Here is a 17,538-nt window from a genome sequence, read left to right as displayed (position 1 = left end):
GTGCAACCCCCTTCTCCTCCTTGTTCAGGCCCCATTGACTATAAAGGAATGTGTAAAGGGTAACAACTATATGCACATGTTAGTCACTGGCAGCTGTATACGATATTAGGTTGTATCCAGATGTTTGTCATTAGAAGCTGTGTCCCTTAGGAAATCCTTAGGATTTGTAGCAGGAGCAGAGTGTAAGGGGGGGATGCTATTTTAGTGGTCTGGTCCAGTCTTGCCTTTTGCTGTCTCATGCATTCATGTTTATAGAATTTGCTGTAACAGAATGTTGTTGGAGATTTAAAAGGGAAACCTACAGCTAGGGAAGGATCTGCTTGATGCTGTTGCAGAGGGAACATACTTTTAAAGATTCTTATAATTTCTGTGGCAGAGAATCTGAGAGAGATCTGCAGAACTTAGTTTTACGATCCTGTAAACCCTGTTGTTATATGTAGCACCGCACAATGTGATTAGGAATTCCCTCTGAATCTGTTTAGAGAGACCTCTAAGAGGATAACTGGAGTATATTGTGATCCTGCTGTACAGACCCCTAAAGAGCCCTATAAAGTCTGATTGGTAGATTCTGTGTTTCCTATTGTAGATCCTGCATTTGTACCATATAGCCTAACTGGAAGATCATGTGATCCTGCTATAGATCCTGCAGCTGTTCTAAACAGCCAGACTGAAAGATCCTGTGATCCCTGCTGCAGGTCATGCAATTATACCACATAGCCTGTGTGGGAGATCCTGTTATCCTGCTAAAGATCTTGCAATTGCACCACAAAGCCAGGCTGGAAATTCCTGTGATCCCTTCTAGAGGCCCTGCAATTATATCACCTAGCCTGCGAGATCCTTTTATCCTGCTAAAGATCTTGCAATTGCACCACATAGCTAGACTGGAAGATCCTATGATTCCTGCTAGAGATCCTGCAAATTGCACCACATAACCTGACTGGGAGATCCTGCCTTCCATGCTATAGATCATGTAATTGTACTACACAGCAAGACTTGTAGATTCTGTGATCCTGCTAAGGATCCTGCAATCCTACTACAGATCCCGCAATTGTACCACACAGCCAGACTGGGAGATCCTGTGATCTTTTGCTGCAGATCCTGCATTAACACCTGATTGCTAGTGCCTGTGATATATCTTGCATAGATCCCAGATAAGAAGGATACAGTACTGAACTTGGCTTCCAGTCCTAAAGTTTGTCATTCATATAGGGGGATAATTAAAGAGAGATGCCTCAAGCCTCTTCTTAACCCTGCAACTCAGATTCCGCAACATTTTCACAAAGAAGCCATTATTAGCATTGGGCCAGACCAGGATATAAACAAGTACACATTACAAAAGAATGAAGCAATAGAACTTTATGAAACGTACTCCATGTGACAGGTAAAAATAATTGTAGATTTCAAAATGTTAAAAGTTTTTGTAACATTTTTTAAATTGCGTATTGACATAAATCAGACATAAGTTATATTTAACACACTTTGTCATTTCATTATTAATTTAAATACCCTTATAATTTGGAACATAATTCAGGGGAGGACCTAAAACTTGTGGCCCAGGGGGCAATTAGATAGTTAGACAGAGCGATAGACAGATAAAGACAGGTGATGGATAGGTGATAGATAGATAGATAGATAGATAGATGATAGATTAGATTGATAGATGATAGAAAGATAGATAGATGATAGATTAGATAGATAGATGATTAGATAGATGGATAGATGATAGATTAGATAGATGATAGATTAGATAGATGGATAGATAATAGATTAGATAGATGATAGATTAGATAGATGATAGATGAGATATCTTAGATAGATAGATAGATGATAGATAGATTAGATAAATAGATGATAGATTAGATAGATGATAGATTAGATAGAGAGATAATAGATTATAGATTAGATAGATAGATGATAGATTAGATGATAGATTAGATAGATAGATAGATAATATATTAGATGATAGATTAGATAGATAGATATATAGAAAGATGATAGATTAGATATATAGATTATAGATTAGATAGATAGATAGAAAGATAGATAGATAGATATATAGATAGATAGATAGATAGATAGATAGATAGATTAGATAAGAACAGCATTCATGGAGTGTACTGAGCCTTCATGTAACTCATTGAGTGTGCTGAGCACAACTCTCCTAGACCCTACAACATCACTGCATACTTCAGTATAGCTGTACCATGCCAGGATTAGTAGTTTCCTAATGTGGGTCAGTCAGTGTAGGGGCTGTGTGTAGTGTGGGGCAGTCAGTGTAGGGGCTGTGTGTAGTGTGGGGCTGTGTGTAGTGTGGGGCTGTGTGTAGTGTGGGCCAGTCAGTGTATGGGGCTGTGTGTAGTGTGGGCCAGTCAGTGTATGGGGCTGTGTGTAGTGTGGGGCTGTGTGTAGTGTGGGCCAGTCAGTGTATGGGGCTGTGTGTAGTGTGGGCCAGTCAGTGTATGGGGCTGTGTGTAGTGTGGGGCAGTCAGTGTAGGGTCTGTATGTAGTGTGGGGCTGTGTGTAGTTCTCTCACAACCTGTGAAAATGCTGGCCCTGAGGAAATGAGAGCGTGCTTGGCTGGGCAGTGGAGCAGTAGTGGAGCTGGTGAAATCAGTATCAACTGGCACATCTACAATTGGGCTCAGTAAAAAAAAACAATGAGCTGTTTGCTGGGCACTTTTGTAATTGTGCTGGCCTTGATTTTACCACTTAAATCAGCAAACTGTAAACATTAGACACCTATATTATTCCAATATATCATTTTAAAGGACTTTAATTTACGTTATGTATTTAAATAAATAATTGTTAATATTAACAATAATAAGTGTTTTGCCTAAACAGAGTCTAGTATTTAGCATTATTATTTTATTCAGAAGTACAAGCAAAGGTTTGCAGTGTTTTTAGTAGGGTATTTTCAATGCATTATTTTAGTAGGGGTTTTATTTGTTCCAACACCACTGTAAACCATGCACTGACAATATAATATTATACCGTTTCCTCTCCGCCATTGCTATCCCTTTGAACCCCCTTAGCATGTAAACCTAAGAGCCATGCTGTTTGTAGATCCCCTTCTTTAGAGCTGACCACAACAGTGCGACTCTTGGCAGGGCCCTCTACCCGTCTGATCCCTATAAATGTTTCCTTGTATTCGGCCTATGTTTATAGCGCTGCGGAATCTGCTGGCGCTCTACAAATAACCGATAATAATAATAACAGTAACTTTATTTCTTATATTCAGCTCAATTCTTTTTACTCTCAGTGTATGTCAGAAAATTCCCTAGATAGTTTGATTTAATAAAAAAAAATAACATTCTCCTTCTCAACACTGAAGATTAATATCTTTCTCTATTACACATTTGTTTTTTCTCATATGTTCCAAATGAAGAGAGGACAGCAGAATCTGTTATTCAGAGTCTCTGTGTGCAGTGTCTAGATTGTGTGTGTCTCTGCGTATTGAGAGGCTTCCTGTGTGTTGTCTGCAGTATGTGAGGACATATAGTAAAGGGCATCTAATAAAAAATATTTCTGAAAGTGATAAGAACAGCAAATATTGTGACTGTCTTTAGGATTATAAGTGTCACTTGAAAATCTGTGAGTTATGCATTTTTCTCTCCTGGGTCTCACATTCATACACATAAGGTCCAGTTGGATTATGTCATGACTCCATGGGAGTGGCGTTCCTTTCTGTCTGTCATGGATTGATTTGGGGGATTGCCAGAAATTACATTTCTGGTAAGAATGTTTTCTTCATTCTCTGAGGTTTGGTACGTATGAGATACATTGTAGCTCTGACACTTTTTGTAACTGTTGTGTAGTGTTTTGTGTATCTGAGAGGATATGTTATTTATGTGATTTACCTCCAAAAACATTGTATATACTTTGTATGTTACATTTACTTTGTATAACTATGTGTGTACAGTTGTGATAATCATAAATAAGTTAATTGAATATCTTTCGTGTACATCACATGAAATATGTGTATGGTAATAATCTATTCTAGATACATCATTTATTTAAAGAAATCTCCAGTGAAAAATATCACCAATTCCTACTTTTGTCACTGGCAGGAAGAGAAATCATCAGCTTATTTTACAGGTGAGTTATATTGTAACGTTTCTCTCATTAACATAAAGTATATTAGGGAACTCTTTGTAATGAGATACACAGTTCCCACAGTGCCTTTAAAAAGACATTTTATAGAATCTCGTCAGACCAGAGAGCTTTTGAGAATCGAGCCCCTAGTGAATCAGCTCTATAGGACAATATTGGAGAGTTTGCTGAAATCTTTGTATTTTAAGGCTGCTAACAATTTTATATTAGTTAATTTGTGGAGTTGAACCAACATCATTTTTAGAATAATACAGTATGTTAGATTAATCAGCGCTGCTTGTTATACCTGCACTGTTCTTTTGACAGATAACCACCTATGTGATCCCTATCTGTGTGTCTGTGACATTGTGTTTTCTATGTGTGTCTGTGCAGTGGGAGTGACCAGTCCTATCAGCATTATATGAGAAGTTGGCATTCCCCTGGCTGCTGCAGACACACTCTTTTTGCAAGTCAACAAGATGTGTAGCCTTTGGAAGAAGATGCTACCACTAACTATCATGGTACTTTTCACAGGTGAGACTTATGCTATATTGCTATTGTCTGCTACTGTATAAAATCAACATCTGAGTTTAATCAGTTAAACCTTAATTGTTTTAGCAATTTCATATATGTATATATATATTATATTCTTTATTCCATAAAATGGTTAAAGGGACTAATGGGTAAATGTGGGTATATTACAACAATTAAGAAAAAGATCAGCAGGTTATATAAATGTTTTTATGTTAATTAAACTGTCATTTTGTTAACAAAATTTGCATATTTTGCCAACCAGGGGCACACACCTTTTTAGCCTGCTAGCATGGGCGTCGAGGTGGGAGGGAGCTCTTTATACCCAAGAATAAGCACTTAGTAGACACGCTTTGATGACAACGAAAAACAATAATTTTGGCACTGGTATAATTGTGTATATTTTTTATTTGCCCCATCTACAGATGGCCATGCTGCCATGTTTGCAAATTAATATTTTCTTTGGGAAAACAACATATTTAAAAGTATGCTAAAGTAATTTTATATATGTATACTCATATCTGTTTTTATATAACTTTATGGGCAATTAAATTTTGTGTGTTTAATGTTTATTTATTTATTTTTTTTATAATTTTTAAAGTTTCAAAACTTTAATACATTAATTCATAACTGGGATTGAACGCCAACTGTATAAGCTTTGGTTGTTCAACCTAAGGTCACAGAGTGCACAATACTCTTTTATATGCCGCTTTTTCTTATCTTAGACAAATAGCATTATCATTTATTGTAAACAATTCAAGCCTTTCCTCATTGTGATGTTATCTATATGTTTCTACAGTAGGCCTGTGTGTACCTGCTAAGAAATATCTTGCCAAAAAAGTATATGTATTTTTGATTTGATTAATATAAATTTGCAGACATGTTCGTGTCCATTGACCTAGTAAGTAATAGAAAACTACATTTTAGCCATTTAAAAATATTGATATAAGCAGCAGAAGATTACAGGCAAGTGTGTACTGTGATTTATAAACTGTGAAATATCTAAACTATGCTAATGTTTAATGTAATGATTGGCTAAATCAGTAAACATCAGTGTTCAAGAAACTTAAAATAAGTTCATTTAAAGTATTGTAAGCGGTAAATGTATTCAGCTGCAATCACATCTCTTGAGACTTTCTGGGTTGATTGACAAGCACTGTGTTATGCGCATCAGTCATAAACAGTTGTCTTATTGTTTAGTTAACTTTACAGTCAGGTTATTTGGGTGGAATTTGGTGTTAATTTGTTGTTTTAATCCTTAAAAAATTTGCAGAAGACATATACATCATAAATGTAAAGTGCATAGAGTCACTTTGTGCTGTATAAATTATAGTTGAATATTAAAAACTGGCCAATTATTTTCAAATCTAACTTTTTTCTGTAATTTGCAGAGACTTTAACCTTCTCATGATTTCTAATTCTACAATAACAGCTTTTACATTTGTAAGATATCCATTTCAAGGGGCAGTATGCTGTAAAAAAAAATTCCCTTAATATGTTTCCAATGACTTTTGTTTATGAAATTGCTGGTTTTGTTCTTTGACACCACAACCCATCAAAATTGCTTGAGCTTGCAGATCTCCTTATGTTATCAGTTTGTCTACACACAAATGCTTATCTCTGTTTGTATACCAAATCATAATACTTAGAAAGAACAATTGGAAATTAAAATTTTATTACTTATCTCAACTACTTTCTTACCTAGCTCCTACTGGGAGTGTAATTTTTTTCTGCTAGCTATGTTTACACAGCTTTTCTATAACCTATACTTAAGTATATAAGCTTTCAGTATATGTAGGGATACCACAGGCAAAATCAACTAATTCAACTGCTGATATAAAGGTAAATTTGCGATTTGTAAACAATTGAATAAACTTCAGCAGGTAAAATGGATCATTGAGCACAAATTAAAGGGGATAATTTTTTAAGGTAAACTGTCCTTTTAAATCCACTTTTCCCAATTACATGATACCTTGTAGGAATCTGAATCAGAATCATTACATTTTGATGGTTACACAATATTTTCTCTGAGGACTTTATAGCATCTGGTTGCCCTTCCATTATGACTGAACATATCTATGAATGAACATGACTGTGACAAAGTTATATTCACAATGATTGGTTATATCATCGCATGACCTCACAAATCATAAAACTTTTGATAAATCTCTGTTTTTATTACGCTATCTTGCTCTGCATGGTGATCAGATTGTGTCACGTTTAAAGGGACAGTATACTTTAAAATTGTTTCTCCTTTAATGTGTTTCCAATTACTTTTTTTTACTAGCTGCAGAGTTTCCAATGTATGAGATTTGCTTGTTTAAGGTTTATTTGTGTATTTGAATTAGCTGACCTAGTGTTTTGAAGCCACAACCTAATATAATGGGTTGAGCATGTAGATATAATCAAATATCATTACTGTAACACATTGTGTACATATAGCTGCTTCTTTATCTTATATCTGTCCATAAACCAATCACCAATACTTGGAGAGAACAATGGAAAATTAACATTGTATTACCTTATCTCTTCTATAACCCACTGGGAGTGTAATCTCTTCTACTGGCTGTAATTACACAGCTTGTCCTCGTGGCCAAAAAGTTTCAGGATGGGTGGGGATACCACAGGCTAAATAAACTATTTCAAATGCCAATATAAGGGTAATGGAAATACCTGTAAACAATTTAATACACTCCAGCAGGTAAAGTGGATTGTTGGGAATAAATTAAAGGGGAGAACATTTTTGAGTAAACTGTCCCTTTAATATCTACATAGTAAGGCGAGGATGGCTAACTGATGGCCCATGGGCTGCACTCGTTTTTGCAGCCCCATTTGAAAACAAGAACTGAGAATATGTGCAATAGCTTTTGTGGCCCAAGAAAAAAAAGTGGAACTAAACATTCAATTTTTGGTTACTTATGATAGGTGAGCTAACAGGGTGACCACGTGTCTTTTGAGCCCTCTGGAAGGAAGAACAGCAGATAGAGGTTACGCTTCAATATTACCTAAATCTGACCCTGTGACAATAAACATTTTTAGGAAATATATTGACCTAGATTGCAAATGGAGCTCAAACATATTAGAGCTATGGTACACTAACATCGCTAGAGCACAATCCATAGTGCTTCCATTTTTACTTCCATATTACAAGTTAAGAAGTAAAATGTTAGCGCCAACATCTGGTTGTCAGATAGCGTATAATAGATTTTTCTGGGGGGCGTTGAAAGAAAAGAAAGTATGCTAAATCTAAAGAGGGATACGCTGACAAATAGTGAAGTTCTTCACTAAGTAAAAAATTAGGATTTTATATATATACAAAACACGGAAGGGGACTGCACTCTCAGACTGGACTGGGTACATATGACCCTGCAACATGCACAGCCCTGGGTGCTCAATAGTACTCTCAGGAAGCTGCACTGTCCCCAGAGTCCCAGGCAGTTAATCCCAGACAGGTCTGGGTGCAAGATCCATAGGGAAAATTACAAAACAAATTAATTTGTTTTGTTTTGTAATTTTCCCTATGGGCCATTCATTTCATTTGTAATTTTCCCTATGGTCCTTGCACCCAGACCTGTCAGAGGTTAACTGCCTGGGACTCTGGGGACAGTGCAGCTTACTGAAAGTGCTATTGAGCACCCAGGGCTGTGCATGTTGCATGTGTGTGTACATGTGTATGTATGTGTGTACATACATGCACATATATACATATTTACATATATCAATTCACACACATACCTGTACACCTTTCAACCTTTCCCAGTTATAACATATTCGTTCAAATCACTTTTTAAATATTTTTTTTTAATAATAAACCTATATATTACATTTAATATATATATATATATATATATATATATATATATATATATATATATATATACATACATAATGAGTATTGCATTGAGAAATTATACTTTTTTTATTGGACTAACTTTTATAAGTAGCCAAGCTTTCTGAAGAATTCCATCCTTTCTCAAGTCTGAAGCAATACTGACCAATTTAATGGAAGTGACAGATTATATTTTGAAACACAGGATGGCTAAAAGGACAGAAAGTGTTACAGGCGTCTGAGTGCAGGGAAAGGAGGGGGTGTTGTAAAAATAATGAGAGGGGTTTAGGTGACAGAGGCAGACAGTGTCCGGTGTAGGAGAACAGACAGGGGAAATATATAGTTTTACATAGAGCATATACTGACAAAATGTTATATATCAACATGCAATCAATATGTATAAAGATGTGAAATCATGTATACAGGGGAAATATTTAAAAAAAAAAGGATGGGGGTATAATAATAATGGCAAAAGTGTGGACATAAGCTTATCTGTGTACCTGAGTATAAAGAGGTGGAATATGCAATGCAATTGACTATATGAAAGTACATTACAAATGTTCTTTCCAAATCAAATGTTACAAACAAATGTTATTCAGAAGCCTTTTCAACATTCAGATTCAAGTGGGAACATTCAAAATCTCAATAAACATTCAACAAAGTATATTTGTTATATGGAAGCCTTCAGTGGTACCGAGAACTGTTCATTATACTATTTGAATGTCATTTCTATTAAGGATTTCTATTAGTTGTTTCTTGATTCGCATGGTAGATAATATTGTTTTTTCATCTTTACAAGTGCACTTCATATACACAAGAAACAGAGAAGTCTTTTTCAGAAAAAAGAGTGATACCAAAACAAGGGGTCATGATCTCAAGTTGAAGGGTAGTAGGTTCAGCAGTAATTTACAAAGACACATTTTTACAGAAAGGGAAATTAATTAATTGAATTAACTTACATTAGAATTAGTAAAGACAAACATTGTCTTTCCTAAGAACTAATTAAATGACTATTAAACACAATATAATGGCATAATCCAAAAATGCAGAATAAAAATACAATGCAGTATTTCAAATTATCAGTAGATTTTTGTTTTGGAGAAATTTCAAAAATTGTTTTCATTTCCCTGCCCACTAAATCATGTGACAGACATCAGCCAATTACAGACTTAGAAACATATACACTGTGAACTCTTGAACGTGCCTCAGAATTTGTTCATCTAAAAAGACTGAGCAAACATTGATAATGGAAGTAAATTGGAAAGTTGTTTAACATTGTATGCTCTATCTGAACCGTGAAAGTTTAATTTTGAATTTAGTGTCCCTTTACACTTTATAGGGAAAACAATGGGAAGATTTATTTGGCAGTTAGTTCCTATCTGCTGTAAAAATCTGTGGTGTTATGAAATGTTTAACTATGTTTAGAAAAATCTTCATTGTTTATTTTGTACCCTTTTCATGTAATTTAAGCCTGACAAATGTTTGTTTACCATTTCTGAGAATTAAAAGTGCATACTGCAGACTTGACAAACATAAGCCTGTGATATACAAAACACGGAAGGGGACTGCACTCTCAGGGGCCTATCTATCAAGCTCCGAAAGACCGCTGCTCCATAACCATGCTCTGAGCAGGCGGACAGGAATCGCAACAATTCAACCCGATCGTGTACGATCGGGTTGATTGACAGCTCCCTGCTGGCGGCTCATTGGCCGCGAGTCAGCAGGGGGCGGCGTTGCACCAGCAGCTGCTGGTGCAATGTTAAATGCAGAGAGCGTATTGCTCTCCGCATTCAGCGATGTCTTGCGGACCTGATCCGCACTGTCGGATCAGGTCCGCAAGACATTTCTTAAATATGCCTCTCAGACTGGACTGGGTACACATCCCATGACCCTGCAACATGCGCAGCCCTGGGTGCTCACTGGCACTCACAGGAAGCTGTGATGTCCCCAGAGTCACAGGCAGGTAACCCCAGACAGGCCTGGGTGCAAGGCCCATAGGGAAAATTACAAAACAAATTAATACAACACACAGAGAAAGTCCAGCACTCACTTACAAGCTCTCAGCTAAGATTAAAAGCAAAAATGGAAGGGTTAGTTACCGCATTTGGCCAAATGGGACAAGCCCATTGTTTTCTTTTGTTAAGTACTGTAAGTAACTTTAGTGCAGGTCCTGGAAGCCGACCATGCTAAGCGCGGCCGGTGCTCTAAAAAAGAAGAGGATCGGGTTTAGAGCACTCTCCAGCACGCAAAAGGTAGGTATTAACTCTAAAAAAAAATTAAAGCAAATAATGAATGCTGGCAAATCTCCTCAGTATTTATTCGCTTTTTTTTTTCATTTTCGTTGGTGCATTTATTCTGATATTCGTTTAGTCAAAATGAAACGAATATTGTTTTTTCATTACAAATGTATGTTCATAATTAAACCAATGCAACCACTAGCCTTAGTTTGTGCTGCTGTTTTTAATTGTTCATACATCTTGTCTCTATGAGTAAATACACGGTTGGGAGTACAGTAATAACATAAAAACAGGGTGAATGGTGGATGTAACAGAGGTTGTATTTTATGGCAGATCTCTAGTGGATGATTTATAGGTGCAGTGATTTTAAGTTTGCTTCCTTTAAGGGAGTTACTGCATGGGGTAAGAGCAGATATCGTCACCCCTCTGATATCAGAATTGTTTACCGTTTTCACGTATATATAATTTAGTGTTCAAATTTTTGTTTCCTGTACAGTATAAATCATAATATGGTGCACAATTGAAGTTAAATTGATGCTAATTGTGGAATCAAAGTTTTAGTTGATGAATTTATGAAACAAAGGACTAGATTTATTTGTGAATTAAATATTGTATCTTGCTGAAAAAATATTGTATTTTGCTGGAATTCATAAGAATTAGAACACGGTGTGGCGAGATTAGTTCCATCGGTTTTAATGGAGCCTTTCACTTCTTGTCACATAGACATTCCACTGTCACAGATACACCATAACAAAAATGTTTTAAAATCATTCTGTATAAAACAATCCACTCTAACATATAGAAAAAATAAAACATAAAAAAATTCAAGAAAAATAAAACAGAAGAACAAGCCGTCAATTTACCTGCATTCGACGGCACCAATAAGCTCTCCTAAGATCGCCTAACATCGCGGCCGCTGACCTGAATACATTCTCCAAAATTATCAAAAAAGCTGTCAAAAAGCCATGCACCAAGTACAGGGCGATGAGCAGCGGACTGTTGTTAACTAACAGTCATCGATCTCGCTGCTCTTCTTTTTTTTTTACAGCTTTCTTGGTACCCTGTCACTAAACTCCCACACTATACTATACTGTTTACCCCCTATACCGCCGCCCCCGGACCCCGCCGCAACTAAATAAAGTGTTTAACCCCTAAACCGCCGCTCCCGGAGCCCACCGCAACCTACATTATATTTATTAACCCCTAATCTGCCCCCTTACACCGCCGCCACTATATTAAATTTATTAACCCCTAAACCTAAGTCTAACACTAACCCTAACACCCCCTAACTTATTTTAAATAAAATTATTCCTATTTAAAACTAAATACTTACCTATAAAATAAACCCTAAGCTATAGTTACATTGTAGCTATCTTAGGATTTATTTTTATTTTACAGGCAAGTTTGTATTTATTTTAACTAGGTAGAATAGTTATTAAATAGTTATTATCTATTTAATAGCTACCTAGTTAAAATAAATACAAAAGTACCTGTAAAATAAAACCTAACCTAAGTTACAATTACACCTAACAACACTTAATTAAATTAATTACCTACATTAACTACAATGAAATAAAATTATCTAAAGTCCAAAAAAACAACAACTAAATTACAGAAAATAATAAAATAATTACAAGTTTTTAAAACTAATTACACCTAATCTAATCCCCCTAATAAAATAAAAAAGCCCCCCCAAATAATAAAAGCCCTACCCTATACTAAATTACAAATAGCCCTTAAAAGGGCTTTTTCCGGGTCATTGCCCCAAAGTAATCAGCTCTTTTACCTGAAAAAAAGTACAATACCCCCCCAACATTAACACCCACCACCCACACAACCAACCCTACTCTAAAACCCACCCAATCCCCCCTTAAAAAACACTAACCCCTTGAAGATCACCCTACCTTGAGACGTCTTCACTCAACCGGGCCAAAGTCCTCCACGAAGCCGGCCGAAGTGGTCCTCCAGACGGCCAGAAGTCTTCATCCAAGCTGGCCAGAAGAGGTCCTCCAGATGGGCAGAAGTCTTCATCCAGGCAGCATCTTCTATCTTCATCCATCCGGCATGGAGTGGGTCCATCTTCAAGACATCCGACGCGGAGCATCCTCTTCCAACAACATCCGACGACTGAATGACGGTTCCTTTAAATGACGTCATCCAAGATGGCGTCCCTTGAATTCCGATTGGCTAATAGAATTCTATCAGCCTATCGTAATTCAAGGGACGCCATCTTGGATTACGTCATTTAAAGGAACCGTCATTCAGTTGTTGGAAGAGGATGCTCCGCGTCGGATGTCTTGAAGATGGACCCACTCCACGCCGGATGGATGAAGATAGAAGATGCCGCCTGGATGAAAACTTCTGCCCGTCTGGAGGACCTCTTCTTCCCGGCTTGGATGAAGACTTCTGCCCATTGGGAGGACCACTTCGCCCGGCTTCGTGGAAGACTTTGGCCCGGTTGGGTGAAGACGTCTCAAGGTAGGGGGATCTTCAAGGGGTTGGTGTTAGTTTTTTTATGGGGGGATTGGGTGGGTTTTAGAGTAGGGTTGGTTGTGTGGGTGGTGGGTTTTAATGTTGGGGGCATATTGTAATTTTTTTACAGGTAAAAGAGCTGATTACTTTGGGGCAATGCCCAGCAAAAAGCCCTTTTAAGGGCTATTTGTAATTTAGTATAGGGTAGGGCTTTTTACTATTTTGAGGGGCTTTTTTATTTTATTAGGGGGATTAGATTAGGTGTAATTAGTTTAAAAAACTTGTAATTATTTTATTATTTTCTGTAATTTAGTTGTTTTTTTTTTGGACTTTAGATAATTTTATTTAATTTTATTTAATTGTAGTTAATGTACGTAATTAATTTAATTGTAGTGTAGTGTTAGGTGTAATTTTAACTTAGGTTAGGTTTTATTTTACAGGTACTTTTGTATTTATTTTAACTAGGTAGCTATTAAATAGTTAATAACTATTTAATAACTATTCTACCTAGTTAAAATAAATACAAACTTGCCTGTAAAATAAAAATAAATCCTAAAATAGCTACAATGTAACTATTAGTTATATTGTAGCTAGCTTAGGGTTTATTTTATAGGTAAGTATTTAGTTTTAAATAGGAATAATTTTATTTAGCTTTATTTAAATTATATTTAAGTTAGGTGGTGTTAGGTTTAGTGTTAGACTTAGGTTTAGGGGTTAATATATTTAATATAGTGGCGGCGGTGTAGGGGGGGCAGATTAGGGGTTAATAAATATAATGTAGGTGGCGGCGGTGTAGGGGGGGCAGATTAGGGGTTAATAAATATAATGTAGGTGGCGGTGGGATCCAGGAGCGGCAGTATAGGGGTTAAACACTTTAGTTGTTGTGGGGTCTGGGAGCAGCGGTTTAGGGGTTAATAAGTATAATGTAGGTTGCGGCGGTGTAGGGGGGGGCAGATTAGGGGTGTTTAGACTCGGGGTACATGTTAAGGTGTTAGGTGTAGACATTCCCATAGAAATCAATGGGATATCGGGCAGCAGCGAACATAAGCTTTCGCTGCTTTCCGACTCCCATTGATTCCTATGGCATCCGCGGCCTCCAGGGCAGCAGATTGAAAACCAGGTACGCTGGGCCGGAAAAGTGCCAAGCGTACCTGTTAGTTATTTGATAACTAGCAAAAGTAGTCAGATAGTGCCGAACTTGCGTTCGGAACATCTGTAGTGACGTAAGCATCGATCTGTGTCGGACTGAGTCCAGCGGATCGTATGTTACGTCACTCAATTCTACTTTTGCCGGTCTGTAGGGTTTGATAACTAAGGCGAATCAGGCTCGCCACAAATATGCTGCGGAAATCCAGCGTATTTGCGGTTGACGGCTTGATAAGTAGAGGCCAATGAGTCAACCTCATCAGCTTTGACAGCATGACGTGACCATAAGAGTAGATACTTCACTAGAGCAATCATGTATTTTTAAATCCTACATGCTAAGTCCCAGTTTAAGTTCTTGAGGCATGGTTGCAATAAGATACCCACAAGACCACCCCATAGATTACAGAGACAAATTACATTCTATACAGTAAAATCCAAAGTAGGAACAGCACCACAACAACAGAAGTTCAAAGTTGCTTTATTGGGACATCAATAAATACACAGCACAACATTTCAGTCTAACAGACCTTAATCATGTGGAATAAAAACAAGGCCTAACAACCACACATATATACCCAAATGGGGAGGAGACTATTACCTGTTACAGGTGTACATTTGTCATAATTAGCAATAAGATGCAAACATTCACAGCTCCATCTAGTGGTGAAAAAAGGCCATCACTTCTAATACTCAGAGACCTAGAAAAATACAAATAGATTTTTTATATAATAAAATCCTTAACAATTAATTTTATATGCAGTATCACAAACTACTTATTCATATTGTGAGCAACACTTAGAAAAATACAAGGTAACACTCCAGTCTATTTCTTTATGCATACCTACTGGAACTAAAGACTGTAAAGTGTAGATCCAAAATGTTTCTCTACACTTTAACATTAACGTTGTGCTGTGTATTTGTTGATGTCCCAATAAAGCAACTTTGAACTTCTGCCGTTGTGGTGCTGTTCCTACTTTGGATTTACACTGGATTTGAAGTTTGGGCAGAACCTGGGAATTGTGCACCTTTATTTGCAGAATCTATGCTATGCTGTGCCTATCTTATTGTGATTGTATATATTGACTGCCTGTGGCTACGTGCATTGGTGATCTGCCTGAAAAAAACATACCATTGTTAAAATGGAAGATAATGGGACTGAACCTAGAACTTTTACCTATAGTGATCTAGAAGCTGCACATATCACAACTCTTGTACGTGGCTCAAGGACTTTTTTACAAACTCCACCAGTAGAGAATGCCACTAAGGAATACGAAAAATTAGCTAAAAAGAATCTAGCCAATGAATTACATGCCACTACTCTGGCTGAGTACCATCGGGTACAACGTATACCCAGAGGTTTGCGCATGAATGTGAGACCTACTCTCATGCGTGAAAATAAAGAATACTGTGAAAAATTTACCTATGTGCTTAACAAGTGCTCATTTGATCTACTTGTACTAACTGTTGAGTACCTGCAACGGGATCTAGATGCCCAGAAGGAGATTTTTTATTATATAAAAAATCTATTTGTATTTTTCTAGGTCTCTGAGTATTAGAAGTGATGGCCTTTTTTCACCACTAGATGGAGCTGTGAATGTTTGCATCTTATTGCTAATTATGACAAATGTACACCTGTAACGGGTAATAGTCTCCTCCCCATTTGGGTACATATGTGTGGTTGTTAGGCCTTGTTTTTATTCCACATGATTAAGGTCTGTTAGACCGAAACGTTGTGCTGTGTATTTGTTGATTTCCCAATAAAGCAACTTTGAACTTCTGTCTTTGTGGTGCTGTTCCTACTTTGGATTTACACTGGATTTGAGGTTTGGGCAGAACCTGGGAATCGTGCACCTTTATTTGCAGAATCTATGCTATGCTGTGCCTATCTTATTGTGATTCTATACAGTAAGACTACTTTAAATATACAGAATATAGAAGAATATGCACAGATACTGATCTAAAAATACAGTATAAAACCTTTTAAAAACTTACTTATAAACTCCTAACTTAGCACTGCTGGGACACCCAGTTAAAGGGTCTGCAAAGCAGGAAGAGTAGACACTCTCCCCTCTCCTGCATATGAAAAGACAGATTATTCAAACAGGGGCAAGCAGAAATCTGTAGACTTCAGTGTACATCTGATATTTTGGGGCTTGGCACATCACTCTTCTACCAATGAGGTGACGTTTGCACCTCTAAACCAATAGCCGTGCATTCATACAGAACACTGTCAGTTGACACGCACGGTATTGGTTTAGAGGTGCAAACGTCACCTCATTGAAGGAGAGAGATGTGGTCAGAGCCGCTGAGTTTACTGATGTGCAATGACACATTCAGGGTGAGTTTAGCACCCTTTTTTTTTTTACATATATGATAACCTAAACTCCACTTTATTTTCAGTGATGGTAAATCCTAGCGTTTGTTATACGCTCGGATTTACCATTACTTTAAGAGTCTGAAAATCAGCAAAATGTTATTAGAAAATAAGCAAAACTATACATTGGGGCCCATTTATCAATCTCCGGATGGAGCTTGAGGGCCGTGTTTCTGGCGAGCCTGCAGGCTCACCAGAAACACCAGTTATGAAGCAGCGGTCTAAAGACCGCTGCTCCATAACCTGTCCGCCTGCTCTGAGCAGGGCGGATAGACATCGCCGATTGAGGATGATCGGGTTGATTGACACCCCCTGCTGGCGGCTGATTGGCCACGAATCTGCAGGGGGCGGCGTTGCACCAGCAGCTCACAAGAGCAGCTGGTGCAATGCTGAATACGGAGACCGTATTGCTCCCCGCATTCAGCGAGGTCCGCACTGTTGCATTAGGTCTGACAGACCTTTGTTAAATAGGCCCCTTTGTTACAAAAACACTCCCAGATAAACTATATAAATGGATAATTTACAAAACATTTATGTAAAGAAAAATGTAGTGTACAATGTTCCTTTTTTCATAACAATGCAAACTTGTGACTATTTAACCAGCCCTTACAGGGTATCTAAACTAAAAAGTGAAACGTGAGTTTTTGGTAGCACAGGAAGTGACAGTGGGGCAAATCTCCCAATCTGTGAAATCCTTCTAGATGCGGGAGCGTTGAGAGCTCTCCATACACATGAACAGTACTTTGATTTAAATGTATCCACTATATCATTTTCTGTGTCTTTAACATGTTTTATTTAGCTAAATGGTTCAAATGATAAACCTTAGGATGTCTGGTTGGAATTTAAGTGTCAGCTTTTTG

General features: G+C 37.3%; 1 protein-coding gene across 4 annotated transcripts in view; it reads left to right on the top strand.

Annotated features, from left to right (window-relative positions):
- Window positions 1-266: 266 nt before the first annotated feature.
- The window catches only part of LOC128664053 (hepatitis A virus cellular receptor 1 homolog), an 81,372-nt gene continuing 64,100 nt past the window's right edge, over window positions 267-17,538 (top strand). Inside the window, exons 1-3 of one of the 4 annotated variants that reach the window (XM_053718724.1) lie at window positions 267-1,381; window positions 4,001-4,095; window positions 4,483-4,623. In XM_053718724.1, the coding sequence (XP_053574699.1) occupies window positions 4,569-4,623 (55 nt within the window). In that variant the 5' untranslated portion in view covers window positions 267-1,381; window positions 4,001-4,095; window positions 4,483-4,568. Of the gene's footprint in view, window positions 1,382-3,747; window positions 3,765-4,000; window positions 4,096-4,463; window positions 4,624-17,538 lie in introns of those variants that run through there. The other 3 variants (XM_053718721.1, XM_053718722.1, XM_053718723.1) reach the window with 3 other exon arrangements.

The sequence above is a fragment of the Bombina bombina genome, chromosome 6 (assembly GCF_027579735.1).
Source record: "Bombina bombina isolate aBomBom1 chromosome 6, aBomBom1.pri, whole genome shotgun sequence".
NCBI classification, from domain to species: domain Eukaryota; kingdom Metazoa; phylum Chordata; class Amphibia; order Anura; family Bombinatoridae; genus Bombina; species Bombina bombina.
The sequence above is the reverse complement of the archived record's forward strand: the minus strand, read 5'-3'. Positions and strand labels throughout refer to the sequence as shown.